The sequence below is a fragment of the Lingula anatina genome, chromosome 1, assembly GCF_051362555.1.
Source record: "Lingula anatina isolate TDL-2025a chromosome 1, LinAna3.0, whole genome shotgun sequence".
NCBI lineage: Eukaryota > Metazoa > Brachiopoda > Lingulata > Lingulida > Lingulidae > Lingula > Lingula anatina.
In genome coordinates this window covers 38961219-38982396 of record NC_141767.1, presented here as the reverse complement: position 1 = coordinate 38982396, position 21178 = coordinate 38961219, and the positions used below count along the sequence as shown (strand labels likewise).

The window sequence follows — 21178 nt, the reverse complement described above, 5'->3', positions numbered from 1 at the left end:
CTCACTAGATTACTGTCAGATAATCCCCCTTAAGTGTCCGTCCCCGCCTACTACAAGCTTTAAGGGGTAATTAACTTTCGTGTCCGCCCGGCTGACAGCTATTTAGCGTGAACCCCCAGGGAGTTAGGTCGATCCAATGTAGGTCGATCTAATCTATGAGAATGGGGTGTATGTGTCCACTCGAGACGGTAGTAATTACGCCAGTAGTGCTCTCTTTCATCACCATATAAACAAGTGCATGTTTCGAGGTTCTCCACTAGGCTACACTCCCTACGTATGTCCGCTTTCGAACATAAGGAAATTCACTAGAGGGAAGTCTGCCTAGTGCAACGTTTTCCTGATATAAACGGTTTTAAATAGGGTGTCTCAGGAATAGACCTACTTAGGTCAACAATTGCATAATTTTCAGCGGCGATTGAATGTGTTAAGCCCTACGCGTCGCTTCATCTAGGGAGCCTACTAGAATACAGATGTTTGGTCAATATATTATGATTTAAAGATGCATACAAAGTCGATTTTTTGCCACAGAAACCAACCAAATGTCAGCATATAGTTTCAAGTAGTATAACTAAGAGAATTACCAAAAGGCATTGTTTAATTTGACCCAAAAATGATGTTTGAACAGATTTTTCTGCTAGCATTCTATGCTGTATGTCAATGGGGCAGAAAAGTAGGTCACGAAAGTAGGTTAAATTTCCGACCAAAAATTTAAAGAAAGGAGCAGTCTAAAGCACTTTTATGGCTGATAGAGTGATGTATTCAGTTTATCCCTTGGCATGTCAAATTTATTTGAGTCGTATAAGAAACTAGTAGAAGTGGTTAACATGTGTTACTGGGAATCCACGCTCCACCGATGCTCGGTTAGTATGTAGGGCCTTTAAGTCTATGGCAATTATACTTGTGTCATAATAATTGTACAAATCTAACAGTCTCAACATGCTTCTTAGTTCACTGGTCCCGTTCGGGGTAGCCAAATTACGCTAAAAAGATTCTTAGAATTCGAATATATTGCATATTATTCTCTTTTGGTCATTTTTCTGAGGGGGTGGGGTGGGGTGAAGGGGGCGCTCCCCATTAAATAATTTAGACCAATTCAAAAAATTAATCCTGCTGACTCGTCGTGTCAGGTGCGGCTGAAAATTGTCGATCTACCAAAAGATGCGACACATATAAGTGTGATTAAACGTGAATAACGTGTGATTAAAAAAGGACCCTTGTCATAAAACACAACCTTCAGTTGAGACCAAATCCCACTTGATGCAATATGGCATCACATCCGCAGGCCTTGTTTGCTCTGGTCGTGTCTGATCGGCGTATTTACTCAGAAAGTTTAAGCTATAATTATCACAACAGATTTGTTTATTTATTACACCAGTATTTTATAAATTAAATTCACTATAGATTAAACACGATCATATTAATTTCCATGAATTTCTTAAGGCGCTGTGTAAATCAAAAGAGAATACTCAACACGCGAAATCCAGCCTTTCTTGTGACACAGTGACATCTACATCACGTGGGTTACCTGTTCGCGCTCATTTCAAAGAGGCGGCAAGATGGGATATTGTAGGCAACGGAGTAGCTCTTCGAAGTTGTGAGAAAGCATTGTCAGATAAGAAGGTGACATACGTAAGTTTTTTAAGTTATGTTTTTGAGAAAGTGGTTAAGCTTAAGAGACTGGCTCTTGATCGTCGGGGCTTTTTTGATCGCGAAGCTATTGGGATTTTGTTAAAATCGTAGTGGTGGGGAAAATGGCGCACAAATTTTGGCTGTTTTCCAATTTTGAAATTCCGTTAAAAATCTGTTTTACAAGCGAAGAGGTCAGATCTTCTGGTATCGATTCAGTGTTCATTACGTTAATGTCAGTTTGTGTGAGGTAATATTTAAATGTTTTGTTCTATTTTATTTTGAATTTGTTTGTATTGTGGGGAAGCATTACTGATTTTAACCCTCGACGAGTCATCACTGTAAGGTAGAATGAAATAACGATTCTAATTTGGTTTTACAATATGCCTTAGCTTATATAAAGTGTACATTCGTTATAAATGTAGTAAGTGGTATTTTATGTCAGATAATTTACTGAGAAATAAAATAGACACAGATGGCATTGCAACTAAAGAAAGGTGCCATTTTATATGAAAATCAAAGTTGTGGTCTGTATTTTACATAATAGGGCTATCCACAGACACAGTCACTACGTATACAGGGTGGCTGCAGCTTTCAGAAGAGCATGGAGATGGAAATTGTGGATCCTTTATCACCTGGAGGTCTGAAGAAGAGAGAGCCTCTTACAGGTGTTTGCCACTTCAAAGTATACATTTATTTAAAATGTTGCTTTTGAAATACAAAATGTTTCTAATTTTGTTAGGGTTATTTTTTGTTTGATGTCACATTGTATATTTTGTCAGAAAATGTATCTCCCAGGTACTTAACATGTATAATACAGTATAAACATGTTTTTTATGTGGATTTTTTCCCTGTGATAGCCTTTTGCTGTATCCAAACTATTGCCACTGATCAGATATTTTTTTGTGGAAGGTTTATAAAGGAAAAGGGAATAAGTATGCCTTTCTGCTTTAGCCAGTTAAAGCAAAGTATGGCCTTAGAGACACTTAGTTGGACTGATTATAATTTAAAGAAAAAGGAGGATAATAATAATAGGAATCCATACTTAGTGCTATTTTTTGCTTATAAGTTGAGGACTTTATTATTAATATTATTCTATTTTTATGTATTTTCTTTTTCATTTACAGAATGTGGCAATGGAAATATACAAGTCTCTGAAAGCCATGGTCCTCAAACTCACTCAGAAAAGAATAAGCAACTATATTTTAATAAGCTTATCAGCAGAGCCAAGGAAAAAGTTAGTCAAGGCAAGCTGGGGGCTGCATTGGAATACTACAAAAAAGCATACAGAATTGACCCAAAAGAGAAACTGCAGAAAAAGATTACTAAAATGGAGGTATTTTGTTATCTCTGCATAGACAACTTTTTTCAGTAGACTGTTTTGGCTTGAAATGTAGTTTTTTTTTTTATTTTTTTTACAATCAATCAATATTGGTTAAAGTAACAGTGTTTTTATCCAGGTAATTTTTAAACTTAGTTCTTGAAGTAATTCAATGTAGAATTTTAGCTTATAGTGAATTTATCAATTTAACATTTAAAAAAATTAGCATAACATATAAGTTATAAAATTAGTATAATAGAAAGTAAAAACAAATGAGCACACTTTAAGCCAAAATTGATCTTCAAATCTGTGGTCTTTGCAGGCATACATCCGTGACCATGAAGACAGTGGGGATGCCTCAGAAGAATCTGACATGATCCACATAGGCAAGGGGTTCTATCTCTACAAGGCTCTGTGTAATAAATTGTACCCACATCAGAAGCAGGGGCTGCTGTGGATGTGGAGTTTATATCAGAAGAAAAAGGGAGGAATATTGGGAGATGACATGGGGTAAGAGGAGAGCTTGAGGCTGGGGGGGGGGGGGGGGGGGGTTATTTTATCACTTTATTATTATTTTATAATTGTTATTTATTTATATTTATTTTGTAGAAATCATAATTCTAATGGTAATTCTATTTTGTGTCAGAAATTATTAAGAACTGGTCACTGTAATTTCAAAACTACTTCATCATGTGGAACAGGTTCCTTGAAGACACAAGAAGAAGAAATTGTACTTCCTATGTCCTGTATATTTTAATCAGCCTTGTTTATGCAGTAAACAGGCTGGTTAATGTACAGCACATAGTATGTGCATCAGGCATCAATAGCGGGGGATCTTCATCCAGTTTTAGTCTGACGGTTATCATGTCTGTCTTCTAAAGGATATCTTGCCTGTCCCCTGGTATCATTTGTGTGGCTACCTTTCAATTGACTTAGGAGCACCATGTGATATCAGGGAATATGTATGATCAAGCTAAAAGCAGGGTTCTGCCGAGGCCGCGATTCTGCGAGATTCTCGCCAAAAAAATAAAATTCTCGCACAAAAATTACCAAAGATGCGAAAATTCTCGCATACAAACCGAGTGAGGGTGCTATCATTGTTCTTGAGATGATAAAAGACACATTGAGAGTGGCGTCTAAAATTGTTTATCTAAATAATCATCACCGGTATAAATTTCTTCGCATCGTCCGCTGCATTGACTTGTTAACACAGTGTAGCTAACGTCGTCATGTGTGTGTTTCCGATGTACCCTCGTAAGAGATCGTTTCAAGCAGCGTCGTCATTTGTTGTCGTAATATCAATAGTACCTCTTCATGACTACAGTCCAATCGGCAATCCTCGTGTGACTCCGCTGCACTAAAGTTAGTTGAGCGATTGAGCGGTTCTCTCATTTCGCGAGATAGTCAACCAAATGATAGACGGCGTGACAGTGATATTCAGCCTGATGAAGCGTGGTTAAAATGGCGGCTTCCTCGCCGAAACGAAAGTTAAAAAACAAAGATCGATTTTAAGCTTTATGCCAAAGTCTACGGCAAGCGGTGAAAAATCAGGTCAGACTCCTGTTAATCCCCCCTCAGATGAATCCGTCTCTCCGCCTGACAAGTCTGAGAAAAGGAAGAAACAAATTTCTGAAGTTGCGACTCCAGATGAAAATGACAGTTCGTTGACGATAAAGGTATGTTCATTCCGTGGCATTTTTATTTTACGTTTTGGAAGGACACTTGACACTTCGTTTGAAAATGTGAAAGAAAGTAAAAAAAAAGGTAATAGGCCCGTTTTTGATACGTTTATTCCTCTATATGTGAGTATGATAATATGAAAAAGAAGTTTAAAAAGTAAGGAGGCCCGTTTTTGATATGTTTATTCCTATCACTCTATAGTGTATATATGTGTGTGTGTGTGTGTGTGAGAATAAAAATTTGAAAAAAAGGAAATGTTTAACTTTAATGAAGAAGTAAGGAGGCCTGTTTCTGATATGTTTATTCCTCTGTATATGTGTGTGAGGATACTAATTAGTAATTTGAAAAAAAAAAGTTAGGGCCTCCTAATCAAGGATATTTTCATAGAATGCACTCAATCAAATGTGTGACCTATATTTTTTACTTTAGCCTTTATTTTAAAAAGTAGTCAATATTGTGAAACTGATAAATCAAAGATAAAAATGTCCTTCCCAAACACTATTATGCAATTTTTCCTGATAAAAGTGTTAATTAAGTCATGATTAATCATCAAAACCTAAAAATTCTTTTGGATTGTGGTGTCTGGTTCCAGAAATTACAAGTTTGTAAGTAGGAAAAATTTTAACTTTTCTTTAATTTTAGGTCTGCAGACCAAATACCATCAAAGGGCCTGAAAGAAAGAAACCGAAAGTAGTGCCACAGAAATTTCAACACGATTGGTTAAGAGATTATTCTTGGCTCTGCTATGATAATGAGGCAGATGCTTTATAAAAAAATCATTTGCAACTGTATATACATACTGCCTATGTAAAGTTACTTTCAAAGTTGAATCAGTTCAGTTTGTGAACTTTAATAAAATACCAGACTAGCAGTGTATGTTTTTACGTAAAATATCATTTTTCCTGATCTCCCACTATTTCTCAAAATCTCCCCAACTTTTATGCTCAGAGGGGAGAATTCTCCCCCCTTTTTTGAGACCTTGGCAGAACCCTGTAAAAGAGATGTAAAATTCCAGGTTCTTAACAGCTGCTGCATGCTGTAACAGATAGTTTTACAAAGATGTTAAATATTTTAGCCGTCTTGTTGTGTTCTTTTTCATGTTTTTATAACTTTTGTAAACAAATATAAGATTTTATGGAATGCTGCATCTAAGAATGTATATTTATCAAAATGTATAGACTAATATGATTTACATGTCACAGGCTGATAAATGATATTCTCCTCAAGAATCTGAATGTTTATTCAGTTCCAACAGGCAGGGTAGTTCACTTACATGTCAGTGGCGTCCGTGTGATGTGCAACATTGTTTTTTAAAATTCAAATTGCACATCTCCCGGCCGGCATTAGCATGCCTCAATCTGCAGAATGTTCAAGACCGGAATCATGATGATAAAAAGTGCCATTTGCCACACTGTCCTGTATACTTGAGCAGGTCTTGATGTGTGCAATTTTGTGATGTTTTTAAGCAAATTGCACGCGTCCCGGCCTACTTGAATAACCATTTACAGCAGAGCTTTGACAGGACAATCACCTGGTAGAAAAATATAAATAAAATAAACGGCTGAATTGGACCTGTGGTAACAAGTCTGAATTATTTTTATTGCAGTGTACTGTGTTATATAAGTAGCAATTTTTACTTAATTTCATCATGTAATTGAATTTTTTCGTTGACTAGGTAAAGTTCATAGCTTTTCTTATATATTTTGCATTATTCCCATGTATGACGTGTTCTCATTCTCAATAAAAGCTCTGTGTACAATTTTTCTTATATTTTCCCTGTCTTTGTCATTGGTACTATTTAAAATTTCTGAGGGTGTAAAGTGCTTTGTAATTTCCAGGTTGGGTAAAACGATCCAGGTCATCTCTTTCCTGTCTGGTATGTTTGATTCTGAGCATGTCCATGCTGTCCTCATTGTAATGCCTGTGTCACTGATCCTGAACTGGGAGAAAGAATTTGAGAAGTGGTAAGGTCATTGGGGGTCACTAGGATAACTGCTAAATGACTGGATAATTTGAGCTAAATCAAAATTTTGGACTAAATGAAATTAATGATTAATTGGGAAAAAAATTCTCCTAAGCCAAAAGAGAAAAGGAACAACATTTTTAGCATTGACTAAAATTTAGCATTCACTTAATGTAACAATGTCAAAGATGATTATCCATAGTACGGATGTATCAGATGATGCTGTAAAAAAGTTGACTTGAAGTACAGGCTATCTAAAACGGAAAATTATTCTTTTGAAAGACTAAATGGAAGTTGCTTTGAGATTGGTTACATTTAAACTTATCTTCATTACTGTGCTTAATTCTACATTTCACTTATTCCAATGCTTTATCCACACAGTTTACAATTGTCTAAGTAACTGATTGCCATCCCTTGCTCCATGCATAATATCAAATGTCATTGTTTAAAGGTATGTACTCCATGGGTTTGAAAGTACTCCAAATGCTTATTTTTGCCATCCACAGCTTCTTATAAAACCTTACATACACCTTCAAAACGATTTAACCCCTTAAATAACTTTTTCTAGAGCGTACCTTATGTTAATATTTCACTCGGAGCTTAGGAAGATGGTCACTGGTTATAATGACTGGCCAGTCATTTTAAATTAAATCAACCTTTATGGATTTAATTAAGTGAGGAGAGGGATAGATAAATAATTCTTGAGTACTACAAAATTGCTTATTTCTCTGAGAAAATCCATTTTGGCGGGTTAATCCCAAGGAGTTGCCCTTTAACCGTTTTTATTACAAAACTTGCATTCATAATGCCCATCAGTCTTTAAAATAGCTTGATTTTGGCATAAATGATACATCTAATCTCAGTTGAAGAAATATAGCTAATGGAAAAGATGTGCTAACAATTACTTTTGTCAATAATGAATAATCACATGTGCATGAACTAATTTTTACTCATTTTTTTACATACAATATTGTAATTAAGTCCTCTTTCTGACAATTACTATATAGAAACAATGCTTCCAGTCCTTTGTATCTTGACTTGTTTATTTGCAGACTTGTAGAGATATAGTTTACAAATAGTCCAATGACTACAAAATGCTTAAAGTTTGTTTTAAATTAAAATTGTGTAATAAAGGTAATTTTTTTATCTTGGTGAAATATATTATGTTTATTTGCCTCAGGGCTCCAGGTATACGAGTATCTGCATTCCATGGGAGCAGTAAGAGGGAGCGAGAGAGAGCTCTGGGGAAGGTGCAGCGCCGGGGTGGTGTTTGCCTCACCTCCTACGGCATGGTGGTGTCCAGCTGGCAAGTACTGAGCCAGAGGGATGACAGAGAATTTAAATGGGTATGATATCTGATAACCTGAGGCAAATATGCATGTTCTTTGTAGAATTTATCATGGGAAAGTATTTTTGCTTGCCTGCATAATCAGAAGACCCATAGTAATATCTGCTTAGCTGCAACCTTTTGTCGATAATTCATCAAAACTTGAGGAAAATCCCCAGGTATGAGGATGTAAAAATAAACTGGGGTATTACAGAAATTGCCAAAGGTACAACACTTCTTGTTTTAAATGAGCAGTTGTGTTATATAATCTTTGTCACTTATCTATCATTGGTGAGAAGGTTAAATATACACCTAGAGCTTTGAGATATTTTAGTCATTTTAGTTTGTGAAGTCTTTTTTAAAAATCTTTTTAACAGGACTATGTGATCCTTGATGAGGGCCACAAGATTAAGAACCCCACCAAGACATCCAAAGGTGTACGTGCAATTCCCTGCAGTAACAGAATTATTCTGACAGGAACACCTATTCAGAATAATCTAGGTGTAAGTTTTGTCATTTGAGTAGGCAAAGTGCTTGAAAATTAAAATGTCTGCAAAATGATAACAACAATAATAATTATAATGAGTAATGGCAATAAATAAAGAAATAAAAAAAAGCTAATGTTTTAAAAATTAACTTAAAAAATGTGAGTCTGTTGTATTATTACAATTAAAGAATGATGGTTCATAGATAATTTTTATGCATGTTTGTAAAACAATTTTGTAAAAGTTCTGGTCATTAAGTAGGGCGTGAATTTTTTTGTTACATGAGAATATGTTATTTTAGGAGATGTGGGCTTTGTTTGACTATGTTCAGCAAGGGGCATTACTTGGGACTGCAAGGACATTTAAGATGGAGTTTGATAATCCAATAACTAGGGTAAGATTTTCAGCAGTTTAGGGAGAATAATTCATTTGTGGAACAAAGAAAAGAATGAATTTGTGCAATTTGTTGTGTGTGAGATGGTGCAGGTTCCAGAAAAAGTATTCCTTGACTTTTCAAAGAACTTTTATATTATCACCTATTTCATTTTTTTGCTAAATAGTTAACACTGAACAAAATTATCAAAATCTTAAAGTGAAAGCCAAATAATTATTATACAATTACAAGATCATCACGAAAGCCTATTTGTGTTTAGAATTATTATTTTATGAAATATGTGCCAAGTTGATAAACATTCCCCATTTTAGTCAAGGGCAAAAGATGCCACAATGGGTGAGAAACGCCTCGGCGCTGAGATGGCAGAAACCCTCAGAAAGATCATAGCACCTTACTTCTTACGTAGAACTAAAGCTGAAGTCCAAGCCATGAATGAAGACAAAGAGAATACACAAGAAGGATCCAGTGAAAGATCAGCTACACCTTTGTATGTAACACTTGGGTTCCATAACAAAGAACATTGATTTTGTGTATGATTTAAAAGTTGGCAAAAATGTTGTCCAGACGTGTACATGTATTTTGAACATATGGTTTTTGTTGGTTTAGCCTGAATTGTCAGGACATAAGTTATGTAACATGAGTATTTCAATTGCAGAATGCCCTCTCTAACCAGAAAGAATGACTTTGTGATCTGGGTGTATTTGTCTGAAATTCAGAAGAAGATCTACCAGGACTTCAGTTCTTCTGATGAAGTTAAGGAGGTACTTGAATTTAAGTGCAACTCCCTATGAACACCAAAATTTTACTATACTATATTTTGTGTGCATTGGTATAGTCTCACGTACATTCATGAACAAGAAGAACTCGATGTAAATTGCTTAAAAAAGCTTTGTAAAGTACATAAAAATGTGACCGCTTAGTGCCATAATTAAGTTATGTATCAAACACCATTTGACAGATTAGAATTTATTTTTGAATCATGCCTCTAAAGTGACAAGTTCCCTTTCTTCATTCATAAGTTACTGATGGTGACCACGAGGTCTCCCCTGACTGCACTTATTGTCCTGAAAAAGATTTGTGATCACCCAAGACTGTTGTCAAGTGCTGCTTGTATGCAACTAGGTTTGGATGGGCAGGAGTAAGTAATAGATATTTTCTCATCTTGAAAATCTCTATTTCACCTTTAAATGATATAAATGATACAATCTGATAATGTTTTGTTATATCACAACATTAAATCTTGTCTGCAGCCTATTCATCACCACTGTAGATAATAATGTTAGGGGTCATGGTGTTTACATGGTTCTTTATGTACTCTGAATAGCTCTGATATTTTTCTACTTTCTTTTCAGCTTTGAAGCAGAGTACTTAAACCATCCAGCTTCCCAAGAGTCTGCTGCCAATAGAATACACAATATCACTGATGATATCCTGATTAACGAGTCTGGGAAGATGCTCTTCTTGGTGGACCTGCTTGACAACTTGAAACAAGAGGGCCATCGCTGCCTGGTATTCTCACAGTCAAGAAAGATGTTGGATATCATACAGAAAGTTATTACTAACAGGGTAGGTAGAGTATTGTATGAACACAGTTGTTCATATCCCATGTTTTATCAAATCATTAATATTTCATCATTTTGTTTATTATTTAGTGTACAGGTCTATTTGCATGCTATGGTACTTAACAGCTTTTTGTAATTACAGGGCCACAAAGTAGCTCGTATGGATGGCACAGTTACACAGCTAGATGACAGAGAGAGGATCATAAAGAAATTTGAGTCAGATAGCAGCTATTCTGTGTTCTTGTTGACCACTCAGGTAAATCTCGTATGCATAAATGTTACATACTTCTCACAATAGCTTAGTTTTACCTAAATGATTGAAGACCACATGAATATTACAATGATTAGAAAGGTTTCTTCTGATATAGCACATAAATAATGAGTTTTATATTCTTTTAGCATATGTTAAAACAACTGAATTTTCAGGTTGGAGGTGTTGGTTTGACTCTGACTGCAGCTGACAGAGTTGTTATATGTAAGTGAATTAATCTTTATTTTTGTTCTTTAAATGGATTTTTTCAACATGAATTAAAAATTCAAGATTATAATGCCCAATTGTATTTTGCTATTCATCTTAAAAGCAGCAATCCTCATCTTTTTCTTTTATTTTTGATACTCCGTTCTAAATACAGTTTGTTGAATTGTAAAGTAGCTTAATGTTTTTTATTTCATATCTTCAGGAATATACTCCTTTGTAGTTTTCATAGTATTTTGAGTACACATTTTCCAGAATTTTATAATTACTTTGCAGTATGCTTCTTAATATGCCCTTTTAAACAGCAAGAGCAAACAAGTACTCAGTAATGAACAAAGCATTTAATAAAGCAGGCAAAATAACCTGAATGTACAACATAATTTGCTAAAATATTACCAGTTAACCGTTTTCTTCCGTCCACAAACAGTAAGAGTCAATAAACATATCTTTACAAAGCAGAAAAATTAAATAAGATTCATCCTGCTCTGTAACAATGTATTTGCAGAAACATAACTCTCTCTTCCACTTTGTAGTTGATCCCAGCTGGAACCCTGCTACAGATGCCCAGGCAGTGGACAGAGTGTTCAGGATAGGCCAGGACAAGAATGTGGTGGTCTACAGGCTGATAACATGTGGCAGCATAGAGGAGAAGATCTACAGGAGACAGGTGTTCAAGGAGTCCATTACAAGACAGACCACTGGGACATCCAAAAACCCGTACAGGTATTTGTGCATGGGTGCTAAACGTGTGTGTACTAGTATTGTTGTTGTTATTATTATTATAAGCTGTTTTCTTCAAGATCTATATTTTCCGTCTTAAAACCGAAGCTAGGTAAAGTAGACCTATATGTTGTAGAGATTTAGAAACATATTGGTGCTTGGCATTTAAGATGTTAATAATTACACAGACAGGCATATGTGTTTGTCAAACAATATATATGGCTGACATAACATTTTAAGTTCCACACAATTATCAATCTTTCTTGTTTAGATACTTCAGCCAGCAAGAGCTGAAAGAACTGTTCATCCTGGATGATCCCACTATGTCTGTGACACAGCAGCAGTTACAGGACATGCACAGCAGCAGCAGGATCAGTGACAATAACCTGGATGCTCATGTCGCTTTTCTACATACACTGGGTGGGTAAATAGAATGTCTTATTGTGTGCAGCTACCAGAGCCATGTGGTAGTGGTAGTAGTTTTTGAATGGGGTATTCATGTTTAGTATCCAGTCAATAATTTGACAAAAAATAACATTGTTCAGATATGTAGAAAGAAATATAAAAATTGTAAACTTTGAGTGGATTTTTATAAATTACACAAATTACACAGAGACACAGTATGATTTTTAGTTTGACCAAATACATTTCATACTTTACCCTGAAAAGGTTTCTTATAGTTTGGCTGTATTTCATATGATTTCAGCCATGTATGGCCTAACTGACCATGACCGCATGTTCTCTCATGAAGCAGCTCATGATGAGGAGGAAGATGACGAGGGTGGTACAGATTATATACAAAGCAGGGTGAGGCACATTGAAAAAATATCAATACCTTTGGGCATTTATAAAGATGCCACGTGAGAGATTAGTATTACATTTATTGTAGAACAGTGTATAATGTTATAGTTAGTAGTAATTTTTTTTCATTTAAATGAAATGATGTTTGTGTTAAAATGAAAGAACAATGAGCAACATTTTATTTCTTCACATTCCATCATTCAGTAAGTATTCAGAAGAAATTACATTAGTCACCCAAGGTCTGTGAAAAATAATCCCCCCACCTCTTTCCCCGCCGAGTTCTTAGATTAATGAATGTACTGTGTTTGTCTTTGTAAGGCCCAGAAAGCTCTTGAAACAATCAACATGGAGTCACAGATGAACACACAAATGCAGGAGACAATGTCCAAATACCCTCCCAATTATCTTGTACATGACAGTCTGCAGCAGCCTCCCATAGTGGCACCAAGTAGGGATGATACTAAACGTTCCATGCCCAGCAGACCTCCAGGTGGGTTAAGAATTTCAGAAATCAATTATATTTATTTATTTATTTATTTATAATCGATTTTAAAAGTGTTGAAAAAAATTAAAAACATGCAGTAATGCCTGTTGCTACTATAAAGAAACTTTGGCTTGCCAAAAATGAAGTTCAGACTTGTAGCTTTTCTATTTCTGGGTATTTGCATCTGGTATAGCAATTATTCAGTTCTGTGAGTTTTGTTACTTGAGTTTTGAAATTTCACTGTAGCTGTTTTCTTGGCAACAATAAGTGACTGAAATAATTGATATGCACCTTTAATGGTATTGTGGTTTTTATTTGGTGCAAATTTTCTCTCAGCTCCCACGACCAGCTCTGGGCCTCTCATTGATCTGGCTGCTGTTGATACAGAATCAGAGGATAGTGAGATTGATGAGGGCTTGAACCAGACTCTGGCAGACCTTACTCTAGAAGATGTAGATATGGAGGATGAAGCACATCAGCAGGTAGATGACAAATATTGCTAAGTAGATATTATGTGTGAATTGTGTAGTGTACATATATAAATGTAGATGTGCCGCTATGAATATTGAGAGGAAACAAAATTGTTGTTATAACTTAGAATGAAAACTAGATTTTTCTTTTGTGAAAATAAAATTGAAAAATGAAATGGCTAAATGTAGTAACACCTAAAGCTAAAAAATGTCCATTTTTGTTACTTGTTCATTAAAAAAAAATTGTCATAAAATCCTTTTAGACATGTACAGTTATTGGAGTATTTTAAAAATCTCTTGATCTTATCACTTTCCAACAATTTCAGGAAAATGGGAAGAAAGAAGAAGTTCCAAGCAGCCCAGAAAGACAACCTATTATTATTGAAGAACAGATGATAGTGTCTCCAGATGCCTCAAGACCCATCATCACAACACAGCGAGTAGACAAGGAACCTTTCACCAACTTCAGTGAACTCCTCAAGAATGAATGTAAGAATAAAAGCAATCCAGCCTCTTTGACTGAAGACGGACCTGATATCAGAGCTGATTCCACTGATTTTGAGCAAGGGAATGGTCGGAAAACACCACATGACTCTTTGCCCTTTGGAAAGGAGAAAAGGTTAGAAGAAAGCAGTGTCATTGTTTTAGACTCTGCCAGCAACACTCCACAAGTAAAACACCTTAATCCAGCTTCTGGCAGTGTGGACAGAATCTGTATCCCTGATAGTGATGAGGATGATGGTGATGATGATGATGGGGGAGAGATGGTTGTAGATGACAGCTTCACCAGTGCCAAAGGTCGGTCAGAGGCTTCCACTTCAAAAAGTGACTCCAATAATATTTCTGATGTCAAAGTACAGTATAGTCCCCATGGCAGGGCCAGATCTGTTCAAGTCTATGACAGCCCGGTTGTAGGGCCTACAATAGATATGGAAGACAGTCCTGTACACACAGCTAAGAAGCAGTCCAGGCGTACTAGAATTGCATCTTCATCAGATGAGGAAGAGATATCTGCTTCAGTGAGTATGGTTTGCAGTGCTTATTTCAAATATTATTAGAAAACAAGAAGTATGTGATAAACAGACAGTTCTGTAATAAATCTTGGTTTAAGTCAAAGTTCGATTTGCAAAGAAACCATCAACAGTCTCAAGTGAAAATTTTTAGAATTATGCCCAATTTCAGGATTTTCAGTCTTCATTTTGATGTTTTTTTTTTTTTTTTTTTTTTTCATATGGTCTGAATGCAATTGCAAGTTAGAAATTGCAAGCTATGCTTTTAGGATTTTCAGTTTTTTCAACTTTCACCTATCTAATCTCATCTTTCTTGCACATTGTGTTAATATAATTTCATTCATTTCACAAAATTTCAGAAAGAGAAAGAGGGTTATAACACTGCACCATCATCCCCGGCAAGTGGAATGCCTGTGATCATCAGTAGTTCTGAGGGAGAAGATGAGGATGGCAATAGTTCAAACAAAATTGGAAGGAGTGCCAAAATCAGAAAAGAAGGGGGCCTCAACATTTCGCAAGGAAAGTCACAAGAGGCAAACAGCTCACAGGAGGAAGAAGGGGATGATGTTATCAGTTCACAGGAGGAGGAAGAAGAGGAGGAAGGCAGCAGTACGGATGACTTCATAAATGATGATTCTGAAGAATTAGAAGAAGATGAAGAGTCAGTAGAAGAGGAGGAAGAAGGCAGTGAAGAAGGTCAGTTTCACTTTAAATTTATATGTACCAGAACAAAAAGAGATTCAAATATCTACCTCAGAGTTGAAACTTATTTTGCTGTTATTATAAAACATTAATTGAATGTAGATTTTTGTCACATTTTAACTTTTGGTAGGTTTTTGTGATTTGAAAATTTGTAGGGTATGCATAATAATCTGGAATGTCATCATTTCAGGTGCATAATATAAATGTTTGAAACTATTTTCCTCATTTAAGATTCTGATGAAGAAAATGAAATAGAGGATTCTGAAGAGGAAATGCCTGCTGAAAAAATACAGGAATTTGAACATGCCAGGAATTTGGCAAGGTATCATCTTGAAATCCTTGTTTGAAAATTCATGGTAAAATATGAACTACTTTCAAAATGTTCATCTGTATAGTGAGACAGTATGCAGTTTTAGTAAGGATTCCTACTGCATCAACCAAATGAGAAAATTAATGCAGAGTTTCTAAAACAGTCAAGTTTTCATCTGCAGTATTTTTTATGGTTTGAAAACAATTTACTAGTCTAAAATAATACTCATTTTAAATAATTACATTAGCTTATGTTATCTATAATTTCAGGCAATATTATGAAAATGGCCGGCACAATCAAGCTATGGTGCACATTCTTAAAGCCTTGGAGATCCATCACGATGATAGTCTGAAACTCATGGCACTGAAAATAGCCCAGAAGAGAAAGAAAGGAGAGTAGACTTCATCAGATTACTAAGCATCAGCACAGAAACCATAAAATCTACTTGGTGCTCAGAAAACATGATTTTGTTTGTTTAATATTCACTACCATATTATGCAATAAGTCTGTTGGCCTACAGAAAGATGGAACACGCGGCATATGATAACTGAACTCTTTACTGGTGCAATGTTAACATATACAGGACTTTTCACTTTCTACAACACTCCCTCATTACAAGAAGTACTCTATATTTAGAGAAAAAATTGTCTAGAAAAGTAAAAAAACTCTATCATGGAATGTACGTGTTATTTTTTTGTAACCATGCTGGTTCTTATATAAAATAAGTAAAATGATTTATTATTAAAAAATGCTGAAGATAGATAAAAGCAGTAAGAGGGTGCATTTTTCTCATTTGAAACAACATTTTCACGAAGGTACATAAATGTGAAAAATTCAACTTTCACATAAAAATTGGAGAAGCTCTTTAAAATGGATGCTGATTTAGTAACAACTTTTATTGAATATAGAAAATTTATGTATTACATGTTATACAATTTTCAGTATACATAAAGAAAATTTACATTAGTCAATTAAACTAACAAGGACCTTTGGATGGCTAGTGAGATTCTTTCAGATACACATGCATCAACTTAGAATATGATATATACACAGTACACTTACACATTTTAATACTTGTCATTAAATGTATGTTCCTCGAATATTTAGGTAAATACAGTACTGGAATGTGCAGTGATGTTTTTTAAACCTTTTTTAAAACATTTATATTAAAATATAAATATAAATGAAACTTAAAGAGCACACATTTCAAAACCTAAGGGACTAATACAGAAAATCATGAGGTCTTTAATATCAAATATAATTTCTGTAAGACCAATATAAAATTGTACTATCATACAGTTTTCAAGCACCATGTGCACTAATGTTTCCCATTACTGAATAGACCAAATGAAATGTAACTATGTGATGTTAGCTCTTTTAACTCCTCCAGAGTAACATCCATTTTTTTTTTTTTTATTGAACACCATAAAATTATTAGTTTTGTGTGTTTGATTTTTAGTCATCATCTAGTGGTGGAGCTGCATCTTTGAGACTGATCTGACAGCATAAGCAGTTCAATTCATCGCAGTTACAATTGCAGTTGCAGCCACAGTTTCCACACTGAAAATAGTTATATTCATGTTAACTCATTTAATAAGATTCAGAACTGTTTGTAAACTTCAAGTAAATCTGGAAAAGAAAAGAATGCATATGAAGGAATATCTTTAAGGTATTCAAAATAAGCGAGGAAATGCTACTTTTATGCTGTGGAAAATATTATATATACATTTTTAGTCGTATTAAAGGTTAATTTTTTTCCAACCAAACAAATTGGCTAAGACATTTAAATTTTGACCACACCACCTAGTGGTTAAACAAGAACAAAAACAATGAGGAAAACTAAATATCTTTGCCAATTATTCTAGATGGAGAAAACTTCATATAAAATGCTACATAACACATTCTGATAAACTTATTTTCTTTTATACATATTGTTCCTACAAAATGTTTCAGCAAATAATTTTGTAGCCTTTATACTGCTATGCAAGTAAAATAATCAAACTGCTGTTCCAGTTACCGTGCTCCCATACTAAAAGTGTTTGATTAAAACTGAAATTTAAGGTTTAAAAATGGTGAAAGCAAACGGTTCCAAATGTTAAATCAACACTGACATCTTCTGATTTTTATGGAAACAAATACCTGCAAACAAAATCTAGGATGTAAGCCAAATCAATTGATGAAATTTATACATGCATATCATGCTGGCAAATCCCTCAATTTCTCATGCACTACCATCCCAACCCCTGTCATGCTCTTGCAAATTATACCAATACAAATATAACATGCTAAGTATTCAATGCCTTGATCTCTGTGGGTGTTGATTGTGATTCCCAGTAACTAAAATAGACAAAATCAAATAATTAGGAAAAAAATACAAAGCAGATTAAATATTCAAATTCCCCAAGCTGTGAGCATGCATGCCAGGCTGGTTTACCATCATTTATTAGTGGGCTACTGGTTACGAATGCTGGGCAGATGGTGTTGCAGCAAGTGGATAATGAGATGCCACACTAGGTGGCGCATGCCAAGACAGACCAGCGTGGTGCTGGGGCACCATGGTAGTATGCTGTGGCTGGGCTGTAGCAACAGGTTGAGCAGGCTGCTGTTTGAGGCTTATCTCAAAGCAGCAAAAACTGCAACTGTCACATTCTGGTGGTTGACAGCCACAGGTACAGTTATGGCTACTGCACTACATAGAAAATTACATAAAATCAAAATCAATGGGATATTCTGTAAAGAAAATTATTTAAAAGACATCCTTTTCCTACAACCAAATCAGTTGGTATCAGACATGTACATGCTGTCACACACAACAATATACAAATGTGTGGATAAATTTGGCAATTGCAATCAGAGTTTAAAGTAAGTCTAAAAACTCTTTAAATATTAAAAACTGTTACATGTGCAAGTGTGTCTTCTTTTTTCAGATAATCAATGACTGAGCATGTAATAAAACATTGTTAGCAATATTATTCTACTGAATAGTGTGACAGAACTAACAATATATTTTTGTTTTATTTTTGTGTAAATTGTATATTATTATTATTAAGACTCTCTACTTACATCACAACATTGTTCATTTTCACCGCAGCATCCTCCTTCACCACAGCACTGACATGTCACAATATCAGCAAAGTCCATGCTCTGAAATGATTTTTTAAACATAACACACATTGAAAAATTATGCCAACTTGAGGCTAGACATATAAGGTAGAATGTATCATATGTTTGCACATGTGCCCATATACAAATGTGATTTTTTTTCAAATACACATTGTACATGCAAATTTACTAATCTCATTTTCTTATTAAAAATGTAATTTTCTCATTCAATGATTTCATTTTATCAATTGCAACAAACAAATGAAAAATCTACTGGTTCCAAATGCTGCATGCATGCTTACAACAGGATTCTTTTTATTAAGATTATACTTGTATTTATTATATGCAACATTTGTTTGAACAATATGTATGAACAATTATATTATATGCAACATTTGTATGAATGTTCACCTAATACTGGTGATGCTGTTTGGGAGCTACAATTTTACAGGAAATTGCATGAAGCAGAAAAATTGAACATGCAACAGGGATATATAAAGAAAATTTTGTAGTGTGTCTAACAATTTTGTATAAAGCTAGTCTTTGTATGCAAAAAAGAAAAAAAATTTGCACCATAAGTGAGAAGAAAAATTAACAGTGGTGTTTCATTTTCAAAATAATATTTCTTAGTAAAAGAACAGTTTAAGTGGATAAATAACATAATGTATGCAATGTTAACAAAATGGTCATTTTTTATTTTTATTTTTCAATTAACAAATAATAACTCTTGTGAGGTTTTGTGAATAAGCAAAAAAGGAAAAATATTAATTTTAAACTAATGATTACATGCTTTGTAATGAGCAATGTAAATTAATATCAAAAACGAAACCCAATCAAAAATTTACATCAATGCAACCAATAATGACTAACAGCGAATGAATATATCAATGAATAGCTGCATTTAACTGTGAAGCATAATGGGTGTTTATTACCTGACAGCATTTCTGAATGTAAAAAAGTTGATAATAAAAATTTACAGGATAAACATCACAAATATTTGCCTTAATTAAGACATGACTAACACTCGGTTACAAAAAAAATTGCAGTGTGAGAAGAAGCTTTTAGAGTGACATTTCTTAATCTAAACAAATTCTTGAAATGCTTTCAATACAAGACTACCAACCATTTTAATAAATTGGAACATGAAGGAATAAAAAAAACCCACTGACCCTTCTCTGAGGGCACACCGAATCCAAACATGACTCAATGTTGGGTGATCGACAACAGTTGCAGCATTCAGCAAATCCAATCCAGCATTCACAGCACTGTGGCTCCCCTTCCTTCCCACAACAATTACACTCACCACAGATACCTCTGGACTAGAAGAAAAAACATGAATAATAACTGCTGTTATCATCTACAGTAGATGTAAAGTTTTTGCATTTATATAAAGCATGGTGAAGTAAGATTGTCACTGGCTTTTGTGTAACGATTAAAAAGGTAAAATTGTCATGCTCTTTGAAAATTATAATTTACCTTTTATTAACACTTTCAAACATGCTTTGCCAAAATGAACCATTAATGTTGGCTACATTGTCTTTACTAGATTGTACAAAACTAAGATCACATGAAGACTAGGCTAGGGTATTGATTTAATTATAATGCAGGTAGTAATTCCTAATATTATACTTGCTGACATCTTTTTTTATGGATCCAGCATATAACATATTGGGTATCTGTTTATTTTTCAAATGATTTAGTACACAGTATGCAATACACATTATAACAATTTCATTTTACATGACAGTCTAAATTAAGCCCACATTTCAATACTTAATACTTAAGCAGAAGCTGTGGCAGGGGCTTTCTCTATGAAATAGCTGACATGATTTTTAATGCAAAAACTGTACATACCAGCAAACATTGTCTGACCATTAATATTATAATAACAATGAGGAGATATCCACCAATGGCAATACACACAATAGCGGCTGTAGGGAGAACAGGATCAGCAGCAACAGCTGGGATGGTAGTGCTTGTCTGAAAATGACAAATACTTGAGTGCAATATATAAATATTGTATTTTACTTAAATTAACTCAGAAACGTTAAATTATATCTTTAAGAATGCAATTAATAAATATTGTCTCTTAGTCATATAAAGTCAGAAATGTTAAAATGTACTTAAAGAATCGGGGCCGTAGCGATAGTCCGAAGGTTCAATAGTCCGAAGGTTCATTGGTCCAAATGTTCGCTATAGAACCTTCGGACCAATGAACCCTTGATTAAAAAATCTATGAAAATGTTACCACTTTTCGGACCAATGAACCTTCGGACTATCGAGACGCCCCCAAAGATTCAATGGGAAAATAAAAACTGGCGGCAAAAAGTTCTATTCCTTTTAGTCCTAGATTGATAGCATTTTAATTTGTTAATATCCAGATTGACATTTTTAACCTTTTTAATCAAAATTTGCGTTTAGGTTAAAAATACTTACATCTGACATGGTACATCATACATATACATGTAGATTGTTCTATTTTTTATCACGATCCCATTTTATAATTGCGTTGTTGAATCAAACATGGGAAATGCCATAAGTTTTCACCTTTAATTACCCGTCTTAAAAAGTCTATGTCACCTTACTTATGTAAAATAGTTTGTGAAGGATCGTAATAACTTGTAAAATAGCTGATCTACATAAAGTGTATAAAAGAAAAAGACAACTTCCACCAACTTAATCAATTTGTTTACAAAGAATCCAACGAGTAAGCCTCACGTGGGTACTTACCAAGTTGTCGTAATAA

The 21178-nt window shown here is 34.5% G+C and overlaps 2 protein-coding genes across 7 annotated transcripts; one reads left to right on the top strand and one right to left on the bottom strand.

The window, feature by feature from the left end:
- Nucleotides 1–1504: 1504 nt before the first annotated feature.
- On the top strand, nt 1505–16008 carry LOC106151096 (DNA excision repair protein ERCC-6-like). Of its 3 annotated transcripts, none has more exons than XM_013524184.2 (23): nt 1505–1629; nt 2174–2294; nt 2754–2962; nt 3270–3457; nt 6466–6591; nt 7771–7936; nt 8295–8420; nt 8704–8796; nt 9108–9283; nt 9452–9557; nt 9816–9934; nt 10149–10362; nt 10501–10614; nt 10785–10833; nt 11367–11556; nt 11825–11973; nt 12260–12360; nt 12673–12844; nt 13175–13320; nt 13635–14327; nt 14678–15014; nt 15252–15342; nt 15600–16008. In XM_013524184.2, the coding sequence occupies exons 2-23, from the start codon at nt 2231–2233 to the stop codon at nt 15727–15729; spliced, it is 3759 nt and encodes a 1252-aa protein (XP_013379638.2). In that variant the 5' UTR covers nt 1505–1629; nt 2174–2230; the 3' UTR covers nt 15730–16008. The 3 variants fall into 3 exon arrangements, with proteins under 3 accessions (XP_013379638.2, XP_086855584.1, XP_086855585.1); XM_086999458.1 differs by having other exon boundaries at nt 15252–15376; XM_086999459.1 differs by lacking the exon at nt 2174–2294 and having other exon boundaries at nt 1539–1629.
- Nucleotides 16009–16207: 199 nt separating this feature from the next.
- On the bottom strand, nt 16208–21166 carry LOC106151097 (uncharacterized). Of its 4 annotated transcripts, none has more exons than XM_086999467.1 (6): nt 20869–21166; nt 20287–20412; nt 19602–19751; nt 18394–18474; nt 17765–18019; nt 16208–16890 (listed from the first exon to the last, which is right to left on the bottom strand). In XM_086999467.1, exons 1-5 carry the CDS (start codon nt 20875–20877, stop codon nt 17789–17791), a joined length of 597 nt encoding a protein of 198 aa, XP_086855593.1. In that variant the 5' UTR covers nt 20878–21166; the 3' UTR covers nt 16208–16890; nt 17765–17788. The 4 variants fall into 4 exon arrangements, with proteins under 4 accessions (XP_086855593.1, XP_086855594.1, XP_086855596.1 ...); XM_086999468.1 differs by having other exon boundaries at nt 17866–18019; XM_086999470.1 differs by lacking the exon at nt 17765–18019.
- Nucleotides 21167–21178: the final 12 nt, after the last annotated feature.